Source organism: Notothenia rossii (genome assembly GCF_949606895.1).
Source record: "Notothenia rossii genome assembly, chromosome: 1".
Lineage (NCBI taxonomy): Eukaryota > Metazoa > Chordata > Actinopteri > Perciformes > Nototheniidae > Notothenia > Notothenia rossii.
In genome coordinates this window covers 26654648-26674791 of record NC_136912.1, presented here as the reverse complement: position 1 = coordinate 26674791, position 20144 = coordinate 26654648, and the positions used below count along the sequence as shown (strand labels likewise).

The window sequence follows — 20144 nt, the reverse complement described above, 5'->3', positions numbered from 1 at the left end:
TATAAGAGGAGATGAAGAGCCTGCTTATGATTGTTATGTAGTATTTTTGTTTTGTTTCTTGACAGGATATTTCCAAGGATTATGGTTAGACTTTGATGCCAAATGATGTGCTGAAATGTCGTAAAAATACTTTTCTTTTATATTTTTAGCTTTGTGTCATTATATATTTCTGCACAGTTTATTTACAATGCACATACTAGTTGGTGTCCCATGTAGTGGAGAGAAGATGTGTGTCACACCTGAAAAAGCTATAGAGTCAGCTGGGTAATTGGATTTGTATTAGATTTTCAGTTCATAAGGTCACCGTATAGTATGCTGTAAATCCCAGAGGCAGTCAGTCAACCAGTCAGTCATTCGGCCTTTCAGTCCACTCACTGCATGAATCCATGGAGCTGTGATGCCTTTACGCATTGCAGCAGTACACACCTCCCTCTGTCTGGGACTTCAGAGGTCCTCTACGGGTTGATGGACGGACACACACCCACACACACACGCACACACGCACACACACGCACACACGCACACACGCACACATGCACGCACACACGCACGCACACACGCACACACGCATACACACACACACACACACACACACACACACACACACACACACACACACACACACACACACACACACACACACACACAATTACATGCTAAGCCCCCTCCTCCTTCACCCACTCCCTTCGCCTCGTCCTCGTCCTCTCTCGGTGTCTCGGAGGACCTCAGAATGCAGCAGGGATGATGGACAGCAGACTAATATCCAAGGCTAACCGCTCCTCCCCTCTGACTTGACAGCGTAGCCTGACAGAGGCCACTGTGCCCTTCAGATGGAGGAATATGTCCCACTATAGTATAGAGGAAACTCTGTAGACAATACAGCTTGAAAGCATGAGCAAAGACAAGGAAGCCTTTGGAGTGAAATCATTAATATTGTAATCTGTATGTGAAATAAGAATACTGTGCCTCTGAATTCCAGATACAGATATTTGAAATGTTATAGTCATGAAGTCCCTAAAAGCATCACACATTTTCCACCTCACTAAATAAAGAAAGGATCACACAATCATTGTCAAACAGTTAAAAAAGCACCCACCGTTGTCATGCCACATATATTTCAAAAATATTCCCTGTTGATATACAAGAACCTTGAAAAGATGCTTTTGATTTGTATCAGAATCAATTTTTACTTGATGTATGAATCCTTTGTGCTTTTTTGGGACAGTATTGTGTATTTGCTTCGGCCTGCAAGGGGGTAGCATGAGAGCGGAACACAATAAGGCTTATCAAGGAGGCACTTCCTCTTACAATGTTGTTGTTGTTGTTGTTGTTGTTGTTGTTGTTGTTGTTGTTGTTGTTGAATTAGATACAAGAGTGGCATCTTAGACAAAATCTATACTCCTTTTACAACCCTGTATCTCCATTTGCGTTCACACCCAATCAAAACGTGTAGCATGTACAGTTGCAAGAAAAAGTATGTGAACCCTTTGGAATTACCTGGATTTCTGCATAAGTTGGTCATAAAATGGAGGAAGCCACTGCTGTCCAGAAAAAAACATTGCTGCACGTTTGAAGTTTGCAAAAGAGCACCTGGATGTTCCACAGCACTACTGGCAAAATATTTTGTGGACAGATGAAACCAAAGTTGAGTTGTTTGGAAGGAACACACAACGCTATGTGTGGAGAAAAAAAGGCAAAGCACACCAACATCAAAACCTCCTCCCAACTGTGAAGTATGGTGGAGGGAGCATCATGGTTTGGGGCTGCTTTGCTGCCTCAGGGCTTGGACAGATTGCCATCATCGACGGAAAAAGGAATTCTCAAGTGTATCAAGACATTTTGCTGGAGAACTTAAGGCCATCTGTCCACCAATTGAAGCTCAACAGAAGATGGGTGATGCAACAGGACAACGACCCAAAGCACAGAAGTAAATCAACAACAGAATGGCTTCAACAGAAGAAAATACGCCTTCTGGAGTGGCCCAGTCAGAGTCCTGACCTCAACCCAATTGAATGCTGCGGCATGACCTCAAGAGAGCGATTCACACCAGACATCCCAAGAATATTGCTGAACTGAAACAGTTTTGTAAAGAGGAATGGTCCAAAATTCCTCCTGACCGTTGTGCTGGTCTGATATGCAACTATAGGAAACGTTTGGTTGAGGTTATTGCTGCCAAAGGAGGGTCAACCAGTTATTAAATCCAAGGGTTCACATACTTTTTCCACCCTGCACTGTGAATGTTTACATGGTGTGTTCAATAAAAACATATAATTGTTTGTGTGGTTTTAGCTTAAGCAGACTGTGTTTGTCTATTGTTGTGACTTAGATGAAGATCAGAACACATTTTATGACCAATTTATGCAGAAATCCAGGTAGTTCCAAAGGGTTCACATAATTTTTCTTGCAACTGTATAGTGCAAGGTTAATGTAACCCTGCCAGCTCTGTTTCAAGGACATCTGTGGAATTGTCTTGACAAGCCAAGAAGTGTAAATCAATGACAGCTTGCAGTGTGTTCATCCATTCAGCTGTGGGAAGGGTTAATTTCAAGGAGAGAACTTGTCAATTACCCACTATGAAGTAGTGTCTAATACTGTACGTCTAATATACATGCAGAGAATTATGGAAAAGACCCATGACAAGCATCCGGCATCAGCTCAAAAATAATTATGCAAAGAGGAAAAGGATTTAGTAAATGATGAATGGAAAATGCTTCAATGCCTAATGGATAAGGAAGCAGTCAATACTACCTGCGTTGCATTGTGTTCACTTATCTCCACTGCTCTGAGCCAGATTGTCATATGCATGCTAAAGTAACCCTAACCCCGACACCAAAGAAGTAATGTTTTTGCAGTTACATTTGCATTTTTTTAATCAATTAGATTTAGCATGAGTTTTTGAACTCATAAAGGGGCCAAAGTCTGATCAGGTTTTTATAGAAATGGATATATAATTTTTTTCCTGAAACCTTTTGCAGATGTTTATATATAAAAGACATGAAAAAGTGGATTTTGCATAATGGGTGACCTTTAAATTACATATATACATACATACATACATACATACATACATACATACATACATACATACATACAGTACATACATACATACATACAGTACATACATACATACATACATACATACATACATACATACATACATACATACATGCATACATACATACATACATATGATACATACATACATACATACATACATACGAGGACGTTACATAAATGAATTAAAGGTCCCATGTCATAGCCATTTCTACTGATCATATTTCCATTGTTGAGGTCTACTAGAATAGATTTAAATTGTGCAATTTTCCAAAATCACATTGGTTTCTCATACAGCATCTCTGTATAGTATGTGTATTCACCAGGTATTCACTCTCTGTCCTAAACGGCTTGTTGGAGCTCCTGCCCCCCCCCCCCCCCCCCCCTCCCTGTGAGCCCAGTGTGCTCTGATTGGTCGGGATGTTGCAAGCTCGTTGCTGTGAGCTGCCGCGAGGAGCGGACAGATTTCCGGGTCGACGATACAGCGAGAACAAGCGAAACTCATCCTGAGCACACACAAACACTCACAGCCTAAGTAAAAACAATAAGTGTGGCTTGATATTGAGTAAGAAAAAGGTTTATAACGCTGTGAGAATGGGTCTGCGGAGAGCATTTCTCCACGATCCCAACTCGTCTATTACCAGCGTTCAGGGAGCTCTATGCAAGTCAATGGGGACTCCCTGTTAGTTAGCCAAGGGGTCCTGGTGTGTGAGGTGCTCTGCGGATTGGTCCATTTGGGCCAATCCGGTCATTTGTTGTCGATTTGGGTGTTTACACGTCACAGAACCCAGGAAGCAAACAATGGAAAATGAGGAATCTCCAACGAGGCGTTTTGTGGCAGCATAGACTGTGTTAGAGTTTTACTCGCTGCAGGGTGTACTTTGAGGGGGTTTGACTCTGCAGACTGTTTACATGCATACAAACCTTCATAACACACAAGGGGATGGGTAATAACAGGAAAAGCATGACATGGGCCCTTTAACATAGGTAAGTTAAATTAAGGTACAATTAAAGTGAAAGGAGCAATTACAACAAAAAATGTCTTCTCATGAAATGTTCTAAAGTTCAACTTTAAATGACATAGTATTTTATTGTAATCGATAAACATATTTGTATTCTAACTTGGCTCTATTCTCAAAGGCTTCAAAGTCACTAATGTCATCCCAAAACTTTTTGTAAAGGATGTTTTTGGCTGCCACTGCAAACATGGTTCATGTTTTCTGTGGGTCTATTTGTGTTCCTCAGACAATCCAAAGCTTTAAAGTGAATGTGTCCCTGTGGCATTTAGCTGACATTCTGCTGCCTTGTATATTATATCAAAATGTATGAGATTTGATCCTACCACATGTCTTAATAGACGGTACTACATGAACCAGAGGTGGTATAGGGGCCATGAGCCAGCTCTTTGTCAGCTAAACTTTCCTTTATGCTGAGGGGTGACTGCTACATGTGAAACTGTACAATTCAAGCTCATGCATGAAACACACATTTCAGGCTTTCTAATCCTCTGTTTGTGGTCAAATAAGATAGAAAAATATGGTTTTAGCTGACAGATGTAACAAACCAGCGACTAGGTGTTATGTAATGCGCCTTAAGGCAGGTAACCAAAAATGAGAACACTTAAAACGATTTAAAAGGCTATTGACTGAGGATATTCTGATGCACACAACAAAATTGCTGCCTTTTTGCAACATCCTGCCTTGAGAAATGGCACAGCGGCACTAAGTTGCTGTCCTGGGAACTAATCCACCATACATTTAACTGCAGTGGTGCCAAGAGGCGATGTTCAGCATCCAAGCTGTGCTGTATTTCAATACCAGCTCCTCTTTGTCCCGGGGCATGCAGCTTCAGCAGATCAGATGCAGGTTGAGTATCTCCACAATAGGCATAAGCACATAGGGCAAACTGAGTAGAGAGTGTGGACTGGTACATGGAGAGGTGCCAGATTGTCTTCTGGGCCCAGCTAGGGTGCCCTTGAGCAAGACAACAGACATTGGGTGCTGTATATATAGTAGCTGCCTTCTGCTCCAAGGATTGGTTAATTCAGAGTTTACATTTCACTTTCTGAATACTAAATAAAATGTTTATCTATAGTAGTAGGTATTGTTTTACAATAGTAATCATGAACAGTGGTTCATAGTCCATCCAACCTTATATTTATTTGTATTTGTCACTACTGCTTTCTTTATGAAATCCAATATACTTCATGGTATTTCGACGCATTGCTTCCCACCGTACTGTTTTCATACTTTTCTTCGGACTGAAGCTGAAACATTCTGTCAATACAATTTTTTTTTTGAAGAGAGCTAGAAAAACAACATCATGGCGGTGTGGCAGCATTGCTATGTTAATTTGCCCTTTTTATGAATGGCATGCGGTCCCTGTGGAGCTCTGCCATACATATTTTGGTATAAAATGCTAATGAAGTTTTCAAATGGCATCTATTGTAAGTCTCTGAGTTTCATCCGTGCCACAGCATCAGTGTATTCAGAGCAGTCACTGTGTGTTTATTTCAGTACCCCAGACATAGATTGGCAACTTCTTTTAGTTGGGCACATTTTTATAGTGACTCATTACCTGGACACAATTAAGGAAAGTACAACCATTTGAGCTCCTGTTGTGAGACTATTCGAACAAGATTAATACTCATAATGTTACACAAAGAGCCGGAGCCGTACAGGGTTTCAGATTACTAACTGGTTACTAACTGTTTGAATATTGTTCTATAAAAATGCAAAGTGTCAAACAGAAGCCAAAAGGGAATAACAGCCTATTTAAATATTATTATTTTATTTTAACAATTGTATCTAATATAAAAAAACATGTATTTGCTACCTGATACTATAACAGACAGTTTGAGAAACACAGTATCTGAATTTCAAATCATTAGCATGTTTTTTTTTAGCAAATAGACTTGCGCACGCCTCTTTGAGAAAGTCTGAAGAAATGTGTGAAAAAACCCAGAGGACAACAGAGGAGACTATCTCTATCATTACATTCAGCCTTGAAACTTAAATGTGTGGTGGATATGGGTCAAGGGCATAAGTGGCCAACTTCTAACCATAAAAACCAAAAGGCTATAAATGGCTAAAAAACAACAACACTAAAAACAGTAGTGTGTGTGTGTACATGTCTTTGCATTTGTGTGTCTGTTTGTGTGCACGACGATTGTGTGTATGGGCGCACACTCTGCCTAGGCTATAAACAAGGTGATGGATGCTGGTGCCAGAATGTGTTGAGTGGACACAGCCTCCTGTGTCTTGATTAATTTATGGAAAATCTCAGATTAAGCTCCCCTCAGGCTTCTATGTGCACCATGTGTGGAACGTAACCAAAAAAAGCAAGGACTTAAGAAGCACTTTCAGGGGCAGAAAAGGCTTATATTAGCACTTTAGTCGACTCTCAGGTACAAGGTCAAGGGGAAGTAATATATACTTGGCGTGGAACCGGCAATTGCATTATGACATTATCAAAGTCTTTTTCAATCATTCAACACAATACCATTTGCTTTAAAGCTGAAAGGTGTAAGATATGGCCAGAATTGTATATTAAAACATTGAAAACATAAACATTACCAACATGTGAAGGTATATACCACACTACAACAACTATAATATTAAATATACGTACAAAAACATACTAAGGTAGGCCATTTTAGATTACATTTAGATTGTATAAAGCTAGCAGTAGAGGGGTAATGATGCTCCCTATTTATTTTGAGCGTGTGGCTCGGTATTACACTTTGCACCTTTAAAGGGGAAAAATAATGCTCATTTTCAGTTTTCTGTACATTAGCATTCCTACTTGAACCTTAACATGCTTTGATGTTAAAAAAAACACGTTCTTTTTCTGATACTATATCTCTGAATATACCTGAATTCACCCTGATCCTGAAAGGCTGCGCTGTCTCTTCAAGCCGAAAAGCCGGTTTATTCGTCACAAAACCAATTACAAAAGTAGGACTCATTCACTCAGAGTTGAGACTCTACAAAGCTTGAATATGAGACTTGAGCTGAGTGAACATTTTCAACCAGACCAAAATGCATTACGGCTCTTTAGACTGTCAAATGGCTGTGGGCTAGGCGGTTTAAAAAATTAACAGTTGGATACAAAATAAATGATGACAAGTGACATTGAGGCACAGTGAAGGGGGAAAGCAAAGGACATATAAAATGTACTGTTGAAAACGAATGTAACACTACCATATTTAATACATTTTTCCATTGCTGTAAAAATAATAATGGACAATAATTAGTGAGTGAAAGAAGTAACGTTGATTTACATTTTGATGAACATTTAAATTCAACCATAGTGCTAAATAGCTAGACACTGTCATGTGATGAAGAGAAAAGATTGTGTGAACCGTCTGCTAGTAATGGAATTCATAAATTACTGAACACTTAATCGTTAATTTAGTAGGCAGTATGCAGTACACACATATTGAGTATGTTAGTATGTGATTTCAGACACTGCTTTGGTCTTACATTCTGCAACTGTTTTTGTTTAGTCTTGTCGCTCTCATTAACCTTGTTTCCATGTGCAGGCAGATCAGCTAACAGCTTTAATAAACCGCCTGTACGCTACATGATCAGGACCAAACTTAACTGAACATAGTGGATCATTTAGCAGCCAAAGAACCAGATATTTCCCTCAGAACTAGGTGGAGACCAAAGACGGAGCTAAAAGGAGAGTTTTGGGGGGTCTGTCCAGTGGGCAGAAGCACAACTTAAGTTAATGTTATGTGTCTTTCTGTCTTTTGAATGGAGAATGTGCTAACATTTGCTACAATTTTAAATAAGCTGCCTTAAACATTGGTGACATCTATTCTAAAAAGTCATATTTTTCTGAATAGTGTTAATTCGTATTATAAGTGTTCGTTTAATGTTGATGGCAGGGTTTGCAATTGTGTTTTTTATTTATTAAGTGCCTTTTAGTGATATGTTTGTTCTCTGTGCAACACTATTTCTTTACTCTAATCGTTTTTTCCTTTCGTGAGACAATAAAAGCAACCCTAAAGGCATTGGATGATTGAACCGAAAACTAATGAATAAATAACTGTGAGACTAAAAAGATAAATTGTATGAAAAGGCTGATATGATTTTTACCTCTGTAATGATTCAAAACATTTGTATGAGTTAAATAAAACCTTCAAAGTACTTTTAAATGTTATATTTTGCGTGTATATTGTGGACAATAAAATGGAAGCTTCTCTTGGGTAATATTACATTGATGTGCTCCCTCCCTCCCCCTCTCTCCCTCTGCATGCTCTCATCTCGTCCTGCAGGAATAGACTCTTCCTCTGCCGCTGCAGCCTCACTCTGACACAACCGGCATGTCTGCAAACTGAGAGCCGCACAGGAAGACACACAGAGGCACAATCCCCTCTTTAAGACGCACAACTTGTGTTTTCCTTCTCCCAGCTGAAGCACAAAAAGACGAGTGGTAATAACACTGCGAAGAGGCTTTTTTTTTTTGGAGGGATCAAGACTTCGAGGAGGATCAAAACAAGGTAAATGAAACCTTAAGGGTTATTTGCGTGTGTGGCTTTCACTGTACGGGACTGGATGGTGATTGGGCTCGTACGCAGGGGTAAAAGATGCTGATACACTTCCACACTGTACATGCATCGTGGTGTGTGTATCCAAGCCTGCGTGGTGCAGTTATTTACCAGGGAGTACATAATGTACGGTAGGCTACTGTTAGTGCCGAAATGCTGCAAAGCACCAGTGTCTGTGAGTGAATACTGTAAGGGGTTCACGTGAGGGGAAAATGATGCTGCTGCAGATGATGGAGAGGAACCAGGAAATGGTTCAATGACGCTCAGCTGCTGCAGATTCGACTTTGGGGCGAGCGATAATGTCACCAGGAAGAAACTGCGATATAATAATGAGTGCAGCAAGTTTTCAGGAGGACGTGTTCTTTCTGCTAGTCCGCTGTGCCGCAATGGCAAAGCAATGCTGTAAAATGCAGTGCGGATGTCATGTCGTAAAAAAGATGGTAGAAAAAAATTATCACCATAAAGTACAATAAGGTCGGTTCAAAGTCAGTCTTGAGCTCCGCAACTCCCGAAGAATATTATAAGAATATTATAATGATTTCAAATAGTTTTTTTCTTTATTACAGAAAAGCCCCACAGTGAAGTGCCTTAGACGTCCCAGCAGCAGTGTTATAGAACAAATGATACGTTAGGTTTTTACAACATGAATACTAATTATCTTTAAATCCCAAGAAAAAAATTAATACAATGTCCTTCTTATAGTCATTATGGTGAATAAAATGTCATAATGCTCTTCATAAACTTAGAAAGCGTGAGCTCATGTAGGAAATGATAGTGTCTTTAAAAAAAAGTAATGTTATTCTCTGTCATGGAATACCCTTGCAGAGATGCTCTCCAAGGCCCATACAGCATGCCCCCACTAGCTCATCTTTGACCTCTGTCTCAGCTTTTTATTATTCTGGGAGATATATCTAGGAGGATACACGACAGGCAAAGTCAGCAAAAATCCTCAAAAGATGGAGTGTTTGTTGTAAATCAAGGGCGCAGGTGCCTCTACAAAACCCAGTGTTGTACTGGAGGGTAAACCATCTTAACCCAGTTAAGTCTCACTCTTTTGTTCCTTAGACTTGGTCACATTTTGTGGCTCTAAAGGTGCACATTCATGAGTTTAAGTAATCAAATGTGTGTGAAAATCTTGTGATTATTATTAAAGTAGTAAAGCGTCCTTTGCTAAACAGAGATCTGTGTCTGGAGGTCGTTTCTTGTCCGCATCGAGCCTCTTCAGCGTCATCCTCCCCCATCCCATCAAACACTTGAATAAAAACCCCTGGAGTGAAACTGCATGTCCTAACAGTGGCATTCATGCGATCTTGTGTATTCTCTCCCCGGCTGCAGGTCTGTCCCTGATAACCTGACCACTGAAAGAAGAGAACACAGAACTGCTTCATCATGAATTTTGTAATGAAAGCTGCGATGGGAGGTGAGTAGTATGCCGGGCTAGAGGTTGATTTAACACCACTGCAGTGTAAAATATTTAAAGGGTTGTTCAGCAGCGATGGCAGCAGGACTGTACTAGTGGCCCAGTAGTTATGGGGGATATTGGGCTGAGATAATCCGTCCTGCACCAAACTCCTGACTTCAAACATCAGCGACGCATTCCACCTCTCCCCCTCTCTCACTCTCTCACTCTCTCCTTCTCTCTGCATCAATATTTGAAAACCTCTTGGGGCAGGGCATGACTTCCTGTTGGTCAAGTAATGCTTCAATGAAGATTATAGAAACCTGTTCATGGTTTGTTGCTTGCTTTTCTGCTTATTTTTAAGTGTCTTTATGACCAATTATTCCCTAAAAAGCGTGTTTAAGTATCTGTCGTAAGGTTTGGACTGCTGCATTAGAAATCGGGCAGCAGCAGAAGATTTCCACATATGCAGCACTAATAGTGTACCTGAAAAGTGTCCAACATGTCACCTTCTTAGGACGTCAGCAGCAGCCTTATTTTTAGCCTGATCTTCATGCATTTTTGAGTATCCTCAGTGGAATGTGTTAAGGAGATTTTAAGCCCAGTAAAAGCTTAATCATCGGCGCCTTGTAATGTTTTAATGACATGAACCCCCACCCCAAAGAAAATTACAGCTATCACAGTCTATGCTTTCTAGCCAACTGTTGGCGTCTTTAAAACTAGAGAAATAGAGAAGGGCTATTTTGCCAAGAACTATGATGAACACTTTTTTTTAACAAGACTTTTGTCCTTTTAAGCCTTCAGGTATTATCCTTTAGGATATTATCTTAGCTATTATTTGCCCCCTAATTAGTCCTCATTATGGCCCTGTAATTTATCCCCCTTGTCAGCGATAGCTTCACAGGAAAAGGTATGAAAGTGGTACCAGTAGGTTTAATGCTGCAGGTCATTCATGCAGGTTGCTGAGCTGTTGTTGTCCCGCTCACAGAGGTGTTGGGCGGGTACAGTTGAGGTGTGGAGTTGCAGCCCCTGCTCCTCATTGGGATGCAGAGGACGCCGCCACTGCCTCGCTCTGCATAGCTGCTGTGCCTCGTGTCTGCGCTAGGAATTCTTAAACCAACTGCATTGCATTGGATAGTGATTTTTATTCCACAGAGGTCGAGCTGCACTCCCCCAGCAGACCTTTGAAATATATTTGACAGTGTGGACTGTGTTTGCGTCCGTACCCTGCCTGTACTGCAGACGTGTTTCGTAGACATTGTATGGGACGAGTGTGTACTGCATCTCCAGGCGAAATGAATTATAGACGCTGCAAAGGCCTACTTTAGGGTATGGATTTGCGTGTGTGAGAGAAGGAGGAGAAAGTGAGAAAGGGTGCAAGAAAGATACAATCTGAGAGTGGGTGTGTGTGTCTAATAATCAATATGTATGCCTAATACGGTGATTATTCTTCTACCAGTGCAAGCTGTATTTGGTTCTGGTCCTCGTTTACTGACGGGGACACAGTGACCTCTTTCCACTCATATGTCTGTGAAATAGCTGACATTGCACTGGACCATTGAAGCTCCCTGAAGGGGAAAAAAATCAGATAATGAAAAGAACCAATTAGCCAGCTAATCAATCTGATAGTCGTTGCCTGTCAGTCAATACATCAATATGAGCAATAAAATGGATGATTCTGAATTGGGACATTTATTACTTCTGAATTGGACTGATTTTAATTTCCCTCATGTCTTGTCAGGCTTTACTGTCATCTTTTAAACAAAGACAACAATAAAGATTAATATGGCTTCTCATCAGTAGACTTTTTCCACATAAAACATCAACAACTTTTTCAATGGATTTCTGTCAAATTGTATCCACACATTCATGTTCCCCGTAAGGATGAATTATAATAACCCCTAGCATTTTATTTAGCACTGTAATCAAGGCAACTGCAATCATTTGCATGTTAACACTCCAAATTAGGATAGCACAATAAACATTGTAGGCTACCTACTTAAGATTAGCGTGTTAGCTTCATCATTGCATGTTAGCATAATGGCTATGGGATCAGATCTCATAGTTTGTTGTTACCTCGCTCTTTTCCGTCCTGTCATTGTTTTGCTCCTGATTTTTACACCGTCACTGAGTGTTTTGCTGAGTGTGTTCGATGACGGGTGTTTGGATAAGTCTCCATGACAGTGAGGATGCTGCCAGTGCATTAGCTAATTCTCCAAGGCTTATTTGGTTACAGATACTTGGAAGAAAACAGAGCGATGTTTGACTGCAATGATTCAGCAGGACTGAATCAACGCAGGAATTCAGAGCCGTATATCTGCAGAATTTAGATATTTGTTATTCGTTCCTTACTGCGGTAGCCATGTTAGCTCATAATACTGCTGCATTGTCTCTTGCCGGTGTATGGGACCAGGTACTGCAGCAATAACAAAAGAGTAAAGTCTCTTACGGGTCGTTAAACAGCTTAAGTAGAATGTAAAACTGGTACAAATTAGATAGCTCTATTTGTTCTTTACTTTAGATTACCAAGCTGCCTCTCGAACCCCCTCCCCCCAATTTTCTCACTGTCATTTATTTGAAATAATGGTGTGACCTTCTATCTCATTTATTAATTTCACTTTCTTAACAGAAAAAACTGTTAAGACTGTGTTAACAACATACCTTATTTTAGGCATCCAACCAAAACATTGACTTGCTAAAACTAATAAAGCTAATTTCTGGGTGTTAAGACTCTAAATAACTAAATATGACCTTAATGTATAAACCTATATGAAATTACAATATTATACACATTTTGCTCTCTACAGTATATTACATGGATAAGTCGCCACTGACGCCCATTGTCTCTTAAAAACACTTCTCCTTTTCAGCCTGTAGCTTAAATTACATCTTAATTGTTACAGTGGCTCACTTGTGCATTGACTGCTTATGCTCCTAAGAACTTTTGAGCTTTAGTGCTGACTCCTAAAAGCTGAAGACATTTTTGACAGAATAAGGTGCTGTTAGGTGAGGTAGACTTTAGTCCTGAGGTGTTGAGCTTGATCAAACCCTGAAAGCCTCAGGCAGCAGTCAAACCAGCAGATTTCAGCAAAAAGTCAGCACAACACAGTCAATAAGGTTTAATTACAAAATAGAGAAAATATTGCTTTTGTTTTATGTCATTGATAAATGTGTGCTGTGACAAATTAAAATCTTTTAAAAAAGAGGATCAAGCTGAACATGTACAGTGCCAAATGTTCTTTTAAACATCGACAATCTTTTAACATGATTAGCAGATTAGTTTAAAGGTCCCATGTCATGCTTTTCCGGTTATTACCCGTCCCCTTGTGTGTTATGAAGGTTTTTCTGCATGTAAACGGTCTGCAGAGTCACAAACCCTCAAAGTACACCCTGTAGCGAGTAAAACTCTAACACAGAAAAGAGCTGTCTATGCTGCCCCAGAACGCCTCGTTGGAGATTTCCCTTTTTCCATTTTGTTCTTCCTAGTCATAGTGACATAACAATACCCAGGTCCAAATAGACCAATCCGTGGAGCTCCTCACACACACACAAACACACACACACTCACTCAGTCTTATCTTTTCTCAGCCGCAGCTTCGTGGATCTCTCCACTCACAGTTCGCCACACACTCACATGTGTGTGCTCAGGCTGAGTTCCACGGTGTCTCGCTGTCTCGTAGACCCCGCGCAGCAACCAGGAAACGACACCAGTAATACAGCTCACACTGTCCGCTCCTCGAGCCACAAAGGGCGTAGCAGCGAGCCCCGCAACGTCCCACCAACACAGCACCCATACCCCACGCAGCATTCTCATCTGTTTGTCATTACTGGTGTCATTTTCTGGTGTCTAACAAACGCCATTGTACCATAAACACACATCAGAGCACAGTGGGCTCATAGGGAGGGGGAGGGGGGGGCAGGAGCTCCAACAAGGCATGTAGGACAGAGTGAATACACATACTATACAGAGATGCTGTATGAGAAAACCAATGTGACTTTGGAACATTGAACAATGTAAATATATTCTAGTAGACCTCAACAATGGAATTATGATCAGTAGAAAGGGCCATGACATGGGACCTTTAAAATACGACAGTTTAATAACTGGAGGAATATGAGTCTGGAACCCTTTAAGCAGTTCATACTTATGTAGCACTGTGTCAGGTTGAAATATGCTTTGGATTAATTTGCAGCACTATTGCATTTATGGTGCGATATAGTTAAAAGGAACTAGGATTTGAATTTGTCAATTACCAATGTCCTTCAGTTTTTTTAAATAATGCATAAAGGATGTGATGGTAAAAAGCTTGTACTTGCTGCAACTTGCAGAAAAAACAACTGAACTACTGTATAGTAAATCACACTATGCTCAATGTTTTGAATTATTTTTCAACAATTGCCTACCATTGATTACATACACAATTAGAAATTAAAAGCCCCCATGTTTTTCTTTTCCATTTTTCAAAAGGTTTATTAATTATTTCATAGTAACCTAGCGTGTCAGGAAGTACATTAATTCCCACTTAATGATGACATTTGTAGTTGTTAAGTGTGAGAAAGCTGTGCGATTTGAGGCAACATTTAAACGAAAGACACCTTGAGATGTTCTCCTCTCACCTCCAAAGTACAGATAATCAAATTTGGCAGCACTCTAACATAATTGGCTGAAAGAAGCAGATCTCATAGACCCACTCCCCGTCTCCTTCTTGTGCGTTACTCAAGCAAATCAAATTCAGCTCATCAAATTGACCTTGAGCTCCTCCTACAGTAAAACATTTGCGTGTGTCTAAGCATGTGTGTCTGACAGCATGTCCAGATCCTATAAATAATGCATTCAACCATCCAAGTCACGCACACTGAGACACAGAGAGAGAGGAAGGCTGTTTTTATTGGAAGCATGCCAGTTTATATGACCTTTTTATATAAAAGAAAAGTATTTTACACATATATAAATGTGTTGCTCCTGCTCTTAAAGCAACCAAATGTGTTTCATTCCTTGGTGTTTGCCAAACACATTGCAATTAATCATTTTAAAGGAGGTAACTAAAGTAAAACAGGGATGCAACATCAGCCCCATTCTGTTCATCATCTTGATTAAAGGTGTAAATCCATATTATTTACCAGGACCCACCTCCTGCTATACAAATTGTGTGCTGAATGTGTGGCAGGCTGTTTTAGTCTCAACAGATGCAAATCCAACACCATGGTTTCCCCCCACTTAAAATTGAGCTATTGTATGAAGATGATAATGCTATGTCCACTCACAACAAGAACTGCACTTTTAAATATGTATGAACTCCCAATGCAAATGTAAGCCGCCTGACTTTGTCCCCCTTCCACATATATTCTGCTATTTGATGGTGTGTTGAGACAACAATGTCTGCCGAGGAGGCCAACCCTAGATCTTTACATTCATCCGCTTTCTCACCACACTTTGGATTTACAGAAGGGATTTGCCTTGAGAACCTGAAGTGAAGAAAAAAATATAAGTACTGTTTATCTGATGCTGTCAAAGGTTCAAGCACTGGGGGAGCTAAGGTTAGTCTTCTTTCCTCTTCCCTGGAGACTTTGGATTTAACAAAGATTTAGCAAAGAACTTTCTGAAGGAAAGGATTAACGAGATGAGAGTTTTCATCCAAGCATTGAAACAATGTCCAAGTATCGAGAAAATAATCATTGGATAGCTTTAACTCGGCTGGGAAAGTTGGAAGGAGATTGTTGCTGCAGTAAAGTATCTTGAAAAGTAGAATTTGGTTTCAGTACAAATCACCTCAACCCAGGGATAACTGATCGTAATTTAGAAAAGGCTTGTGTATTTGACCAACATTATTATGTTACATTAATGCGTAACAGCCAGTGGTGCAGACCTGCCAGAGATCTCCTAAACAGTCCAATTGTATACAAATGATATACTTTTGATTGGTAGGGTGGAGTATTTTCCGATCTGACTCACCTAATACAATGTGGAGGCTAAAGTCCAACTAGTCAGCTTTTCATTACAGGCTTTTAGCTTCTATATGAAGTGATTCCCATTACTACTATAACCATATAGAGTGTGCAGGGATAGAGTGTAAAGATACTTTATTCAAAAACATAGCTCAACACAGCTTATGCGATGCCTCAGAGCTTAATGGAATTATTCCGGTTTGAAAGGACATTGCTGTATCTCTAAAATGGCTCACAAAGCGTGAGCAGGGATCATAGCTCAATATAACTCAGGGCTTTGTCTCTCAGGATCTGCCTCTTTTTTTTCTCCTACATTTGAATAAAGACGATCTGAATATGCTAATAAGATTTTGTGAAACCAGCCCAGTTTGTTTTGGTTTGGCTGTGTGCAGTTAGAAGAGGTTCTGGAGGGCTTTTTTCTGTGCATTGCATGGGATGGGAATCTTTTGAAATCGAGACTTAGCTGGGTGTGAGTCATTGCTCCACTTACAGGATTCAATAGCGCTGTTTACAAGGAGTGTAATGAAGATATTCAGGTACCCAGATCATAAACTGATCCTGAATCCTGTTTGCTGCGTCTCAGATAAGCTCTTACGCTGGAGCCAGTCTTTGAATTTCTGAGCTATATATTCTGACATCACTGAGGATATTAATGCATGTAAACATGAATTTGAATTTGAAACTCCATTGTTTTGCTGACTAAATCACAAATCAAAGAAAAAGCGGTACTCAGCTACAAACTCTTAATTGGTTCAATTTGAACACTGTCAGATTATTTGCTTGTGCTGACAAAATAAACTTGGATGCAAGCTGTTTCCTAGCAACACAATAAGGATAAAACAGACTCTCTATACACTATGTGTACGGAAAATGGTGATTAAAGTTCAGTCACACTTTGGTATGAGGTATGAGGCACTATCTCAAAAATTATTTGCATTTTAAATTGTATCATTAATGCTAAGTCACACCAGATATTTCGCATGCATAATGTGTATCCACATTTACTTATACTGTACATGGACACGCACACATTCAAACAGACATGAGAAGTAATTGCTCAGCCACACAACAACTCATGCGTGAGAGCCTAAAATGGAACTAAGCAATTATTTATACCCACATATAGGGACACTCGCTGTATACACTCTCTAGGTCCATTCATCCTTCTAGTCCCAACTGTCTTCCTCTCTCACGCACACACACACTTACAGATATAAATGGTGAGGCAGACAATGCTATGTCAGCTTATCTGTACTGTTTATCAAATGTGGCTACAGCAATTACCTCAGTTTTCTTTGGATTTCTCTCTGTGAATGTGTCTCATCTGTGTCTTTCACTTGAATCCAAGTGGTTCATTAATGTGACTGAATTACAGTTTGATTTATTCCTTTTATTCAGTTTATATCTTTGAGGTGGAGCTCCGATTGTGTTCTACAACTCCTAAAACTCATGCTTATTTGCAGTGTGGTGTAAGCAGCAATGATTGCTTTTTTTGACATGCAAATCATCTTTTCATATATATTTTACAGTGAAATACTGTAAACCAACAACAAGAACTGGAAAAGAATACAACAAACATAAAGAAAAAGAAGATTAAACCAAATAGCTGATGTGGTGCATTTGAAGTCTCTGTTGGTGGCCATTTTATTTTCCTTGTCCACCATTTCGCAAACACACTACCCCAGTTGGCTGTGTAATACAAACAAGTACAAATGTTAAAATGTAAGTGTCTAAAGGTTGTGACCACCTACAATTAAAACTTATCCAGGTCATATGGTAAAAGATCACATCCTACGTTGGTGTTCATATGAAATTGTGCATGTTATATTAAAGTCAATCTGAAATGTCTTCTTCCTATTTTTGCGTTTCACTAATAATACAGTTAGTTCTCTTTCTATACAGACTTGGAAAGCCAATTCAATCTCATTTAACCATATTTGCATTAATGCAGCAGACATGTAAAACCCTAATGTGATTTCCAGAAGGTCAGCAGAGAAAATGCAAGTTAATGTTTACTAGTTGGATCTACGTTACGGCAACATTAATAGTTGTTCAAGTTGCCAATAAACTATTTCAGAGGAAGGACGCAAGGAGATAACGTTATTAACGTTATCCAGTATACCGGTAAGCCTCAGAGTTCAGTGCCCTTCATGTGTGTACAGTTAATTTAGATATAACCATATGTGATTTGCAATCAGATGTTTGTCGGCAAAACATTCTATGGTAATAAAATGCCCACTTTGCTCATTATTAGTACAGTTTCCTTTTTTGATTTGAAAGATGTCTCATACAGTTCTGCATAGCCACCACAGTATAAAATAATATATATAAAAAAGAGATCCTAGAAATGGGTCCTAGAAATAATTGCTCCAACTTTGTTTTTAGTGTTTATAGCCTGCAGTTTTCCTGGTGTTTTCATTTCTTTTTCTACCATTTCCTTTTATCCTTCATTGCATTTATCCCTCCCCACTTTATCCTCTCCTGTCTTTTATCTCTAAGCAGTTGCTGCAGTTTGTTTTTCGTTATGCTGAGGAGTCAAAAATGTGAATGACACCGGGGGCAGCTGCAGACAGAAGAAGTACTCTGTCTTTCTTTCTAGGTTGCTTGCTTTCTCTCCTCAGATGCCCCTAGTCTGCCTCTCAACCTTTCCCCTCCTCATCCTCCTGACTTTCCCTTTCATTTTCCTTCCTTTATCACATGTTTCCTTCCTTCCCTCACTCTATTTATTCAGCTGTCACACTCTCTCCCTCTCTCTCCCCGGTCCCACAGAAACGGCGGGGTAATCCCACTAACTGGAACCGCTCAGCTAATAGGACTCAATAGTTTCTGACAGATTCTCTCCCTCTCCTTATGCTCTCTCTGTTTTTCCTAAATATGCTTTTTTTGTCGCAAAATTCAGCCGCATACTGACTCACTATCTCTCCAGTCCTTATTTGTTCTGCTCCTTTCACCACCCCCCACCTCTTCTTTGCTACTCATCTGCTCCTGTATTTGCCCAAATCCCTAAGACCTTTGGCTTTTCTCCTCATCTTTTTCTTTTCTGTTGATGCTCGGTGACAGCTTATTCTTGTTCGCAAGGCTCAGCATTTTCCTGCTTTTGTATCACAAGGCGTTATTTCATGGGATGTACGACTTCTACAGGGACAGTAAAACGACTTGCGTAAGACATATTCCAGGCTCGTGCCCTGTTGTGTAATCAGCACATAGTCCCATTCGTGTTGTTACTCTCTCACATCTCTTGACCTCCAAACCACCAGGGCTATAGGAGCCAATGAGGAACTCAAGGTCGTGTCTTTCTATAAATGTGTGGGGGGAGGTTAATAATGAAATAGTTAGTTCATATAAAAAGTAACAACAATTGATTTCAATATCATTTTTTCACCCTGCGTGTTTCTTTAAATAAAGGGATTATTTTTCCATTAGAATGATATAAAGTGTATTGTGGAGTGGTCTTTGAGAAAGGATTTAGATGTATGGAAATGAATTGAACAAAAACACATTTTAACTTATTGAAATATAGAAAAATGTGAAATGTGATGAGGCTTTAGTAAAAAAGCAACAAACACCGAACAGTTTCAATGCTGTAAATGGCTTAAGCAAAACTTTGTAAATGCATCTCTCTTTCTGTAAGTCCCATAAGTGCCTGCTTATCTTGTTTCCAAATTCTCTGCAGCGTCTCCCAGACTCATTTGATATTTTGACATCTCTGTCCTAGAGGAGCTGCCGTTGTGTCCTATTTATTTCTTTTGTTTCTTTCTCTCTCTAACAGGAGGTCCCCCTGATGTGGGCAAGATGCTGGGTGGGGAGGAGAAGGAGGAGGACCCCGACGCAGCCAGCAAGGAGGAGGAGAGACAGGAGGCGCTGAGGCAGCAGGAGGATGAGAGGAAGGGCAAATATGCCAAGATGGAGGCTGAGAGGGAAGGCATGAGGCAAGGCATCAGAGATAAGGTATATTAACGATTACATGGTTTCTAAAAACGTAATGTAAAATAAGTTAACATTAAACCAACCCAAGGAACGGAGTCAGTCACTGTGTTTTAATCAGGAATGCAGCAACACATTCAAAGAAAGATGTGCTTTTTAACAGAAATGTCAATGCAAAATTGGAGAGGAAGAAAACTGACAAGCACAAATGACAAAGATTTTCTCACATCCATGTAAGAAGTTTTGATAATTTCGGATCACATC

General features: G+C 39.9%; 1 protein-coding gene across 1 annotated transcript in view; it reads left to right on the top strand.

The window, feature by feature from the left end:
* The first annotated feature begins 8339 nt into the window (after positions 1-8339).
* cplx2a (complexin 2a) overlaps positions 8340-20144 on the top strand; it is an 18140-nt gene continuing 6335 nt past the window's right edge. Inside the window, exons 1-3 of the mRNA XM_079646476.1 lie at positions 8340-8563; positions 9947-10031; positions 19726-19904. Of these exons, the coding sequence (XP_079502602.1) occupies positions 10001-10031; positions 19726-19904 (210 nt within the window). The 5' untranslated portion in view covers positions 8340-8563; positions 9947-10000. The remainder of the gene's footprint in view (positions 8564-9946; positions 10032-19725; positions 19905-20144) is intronic.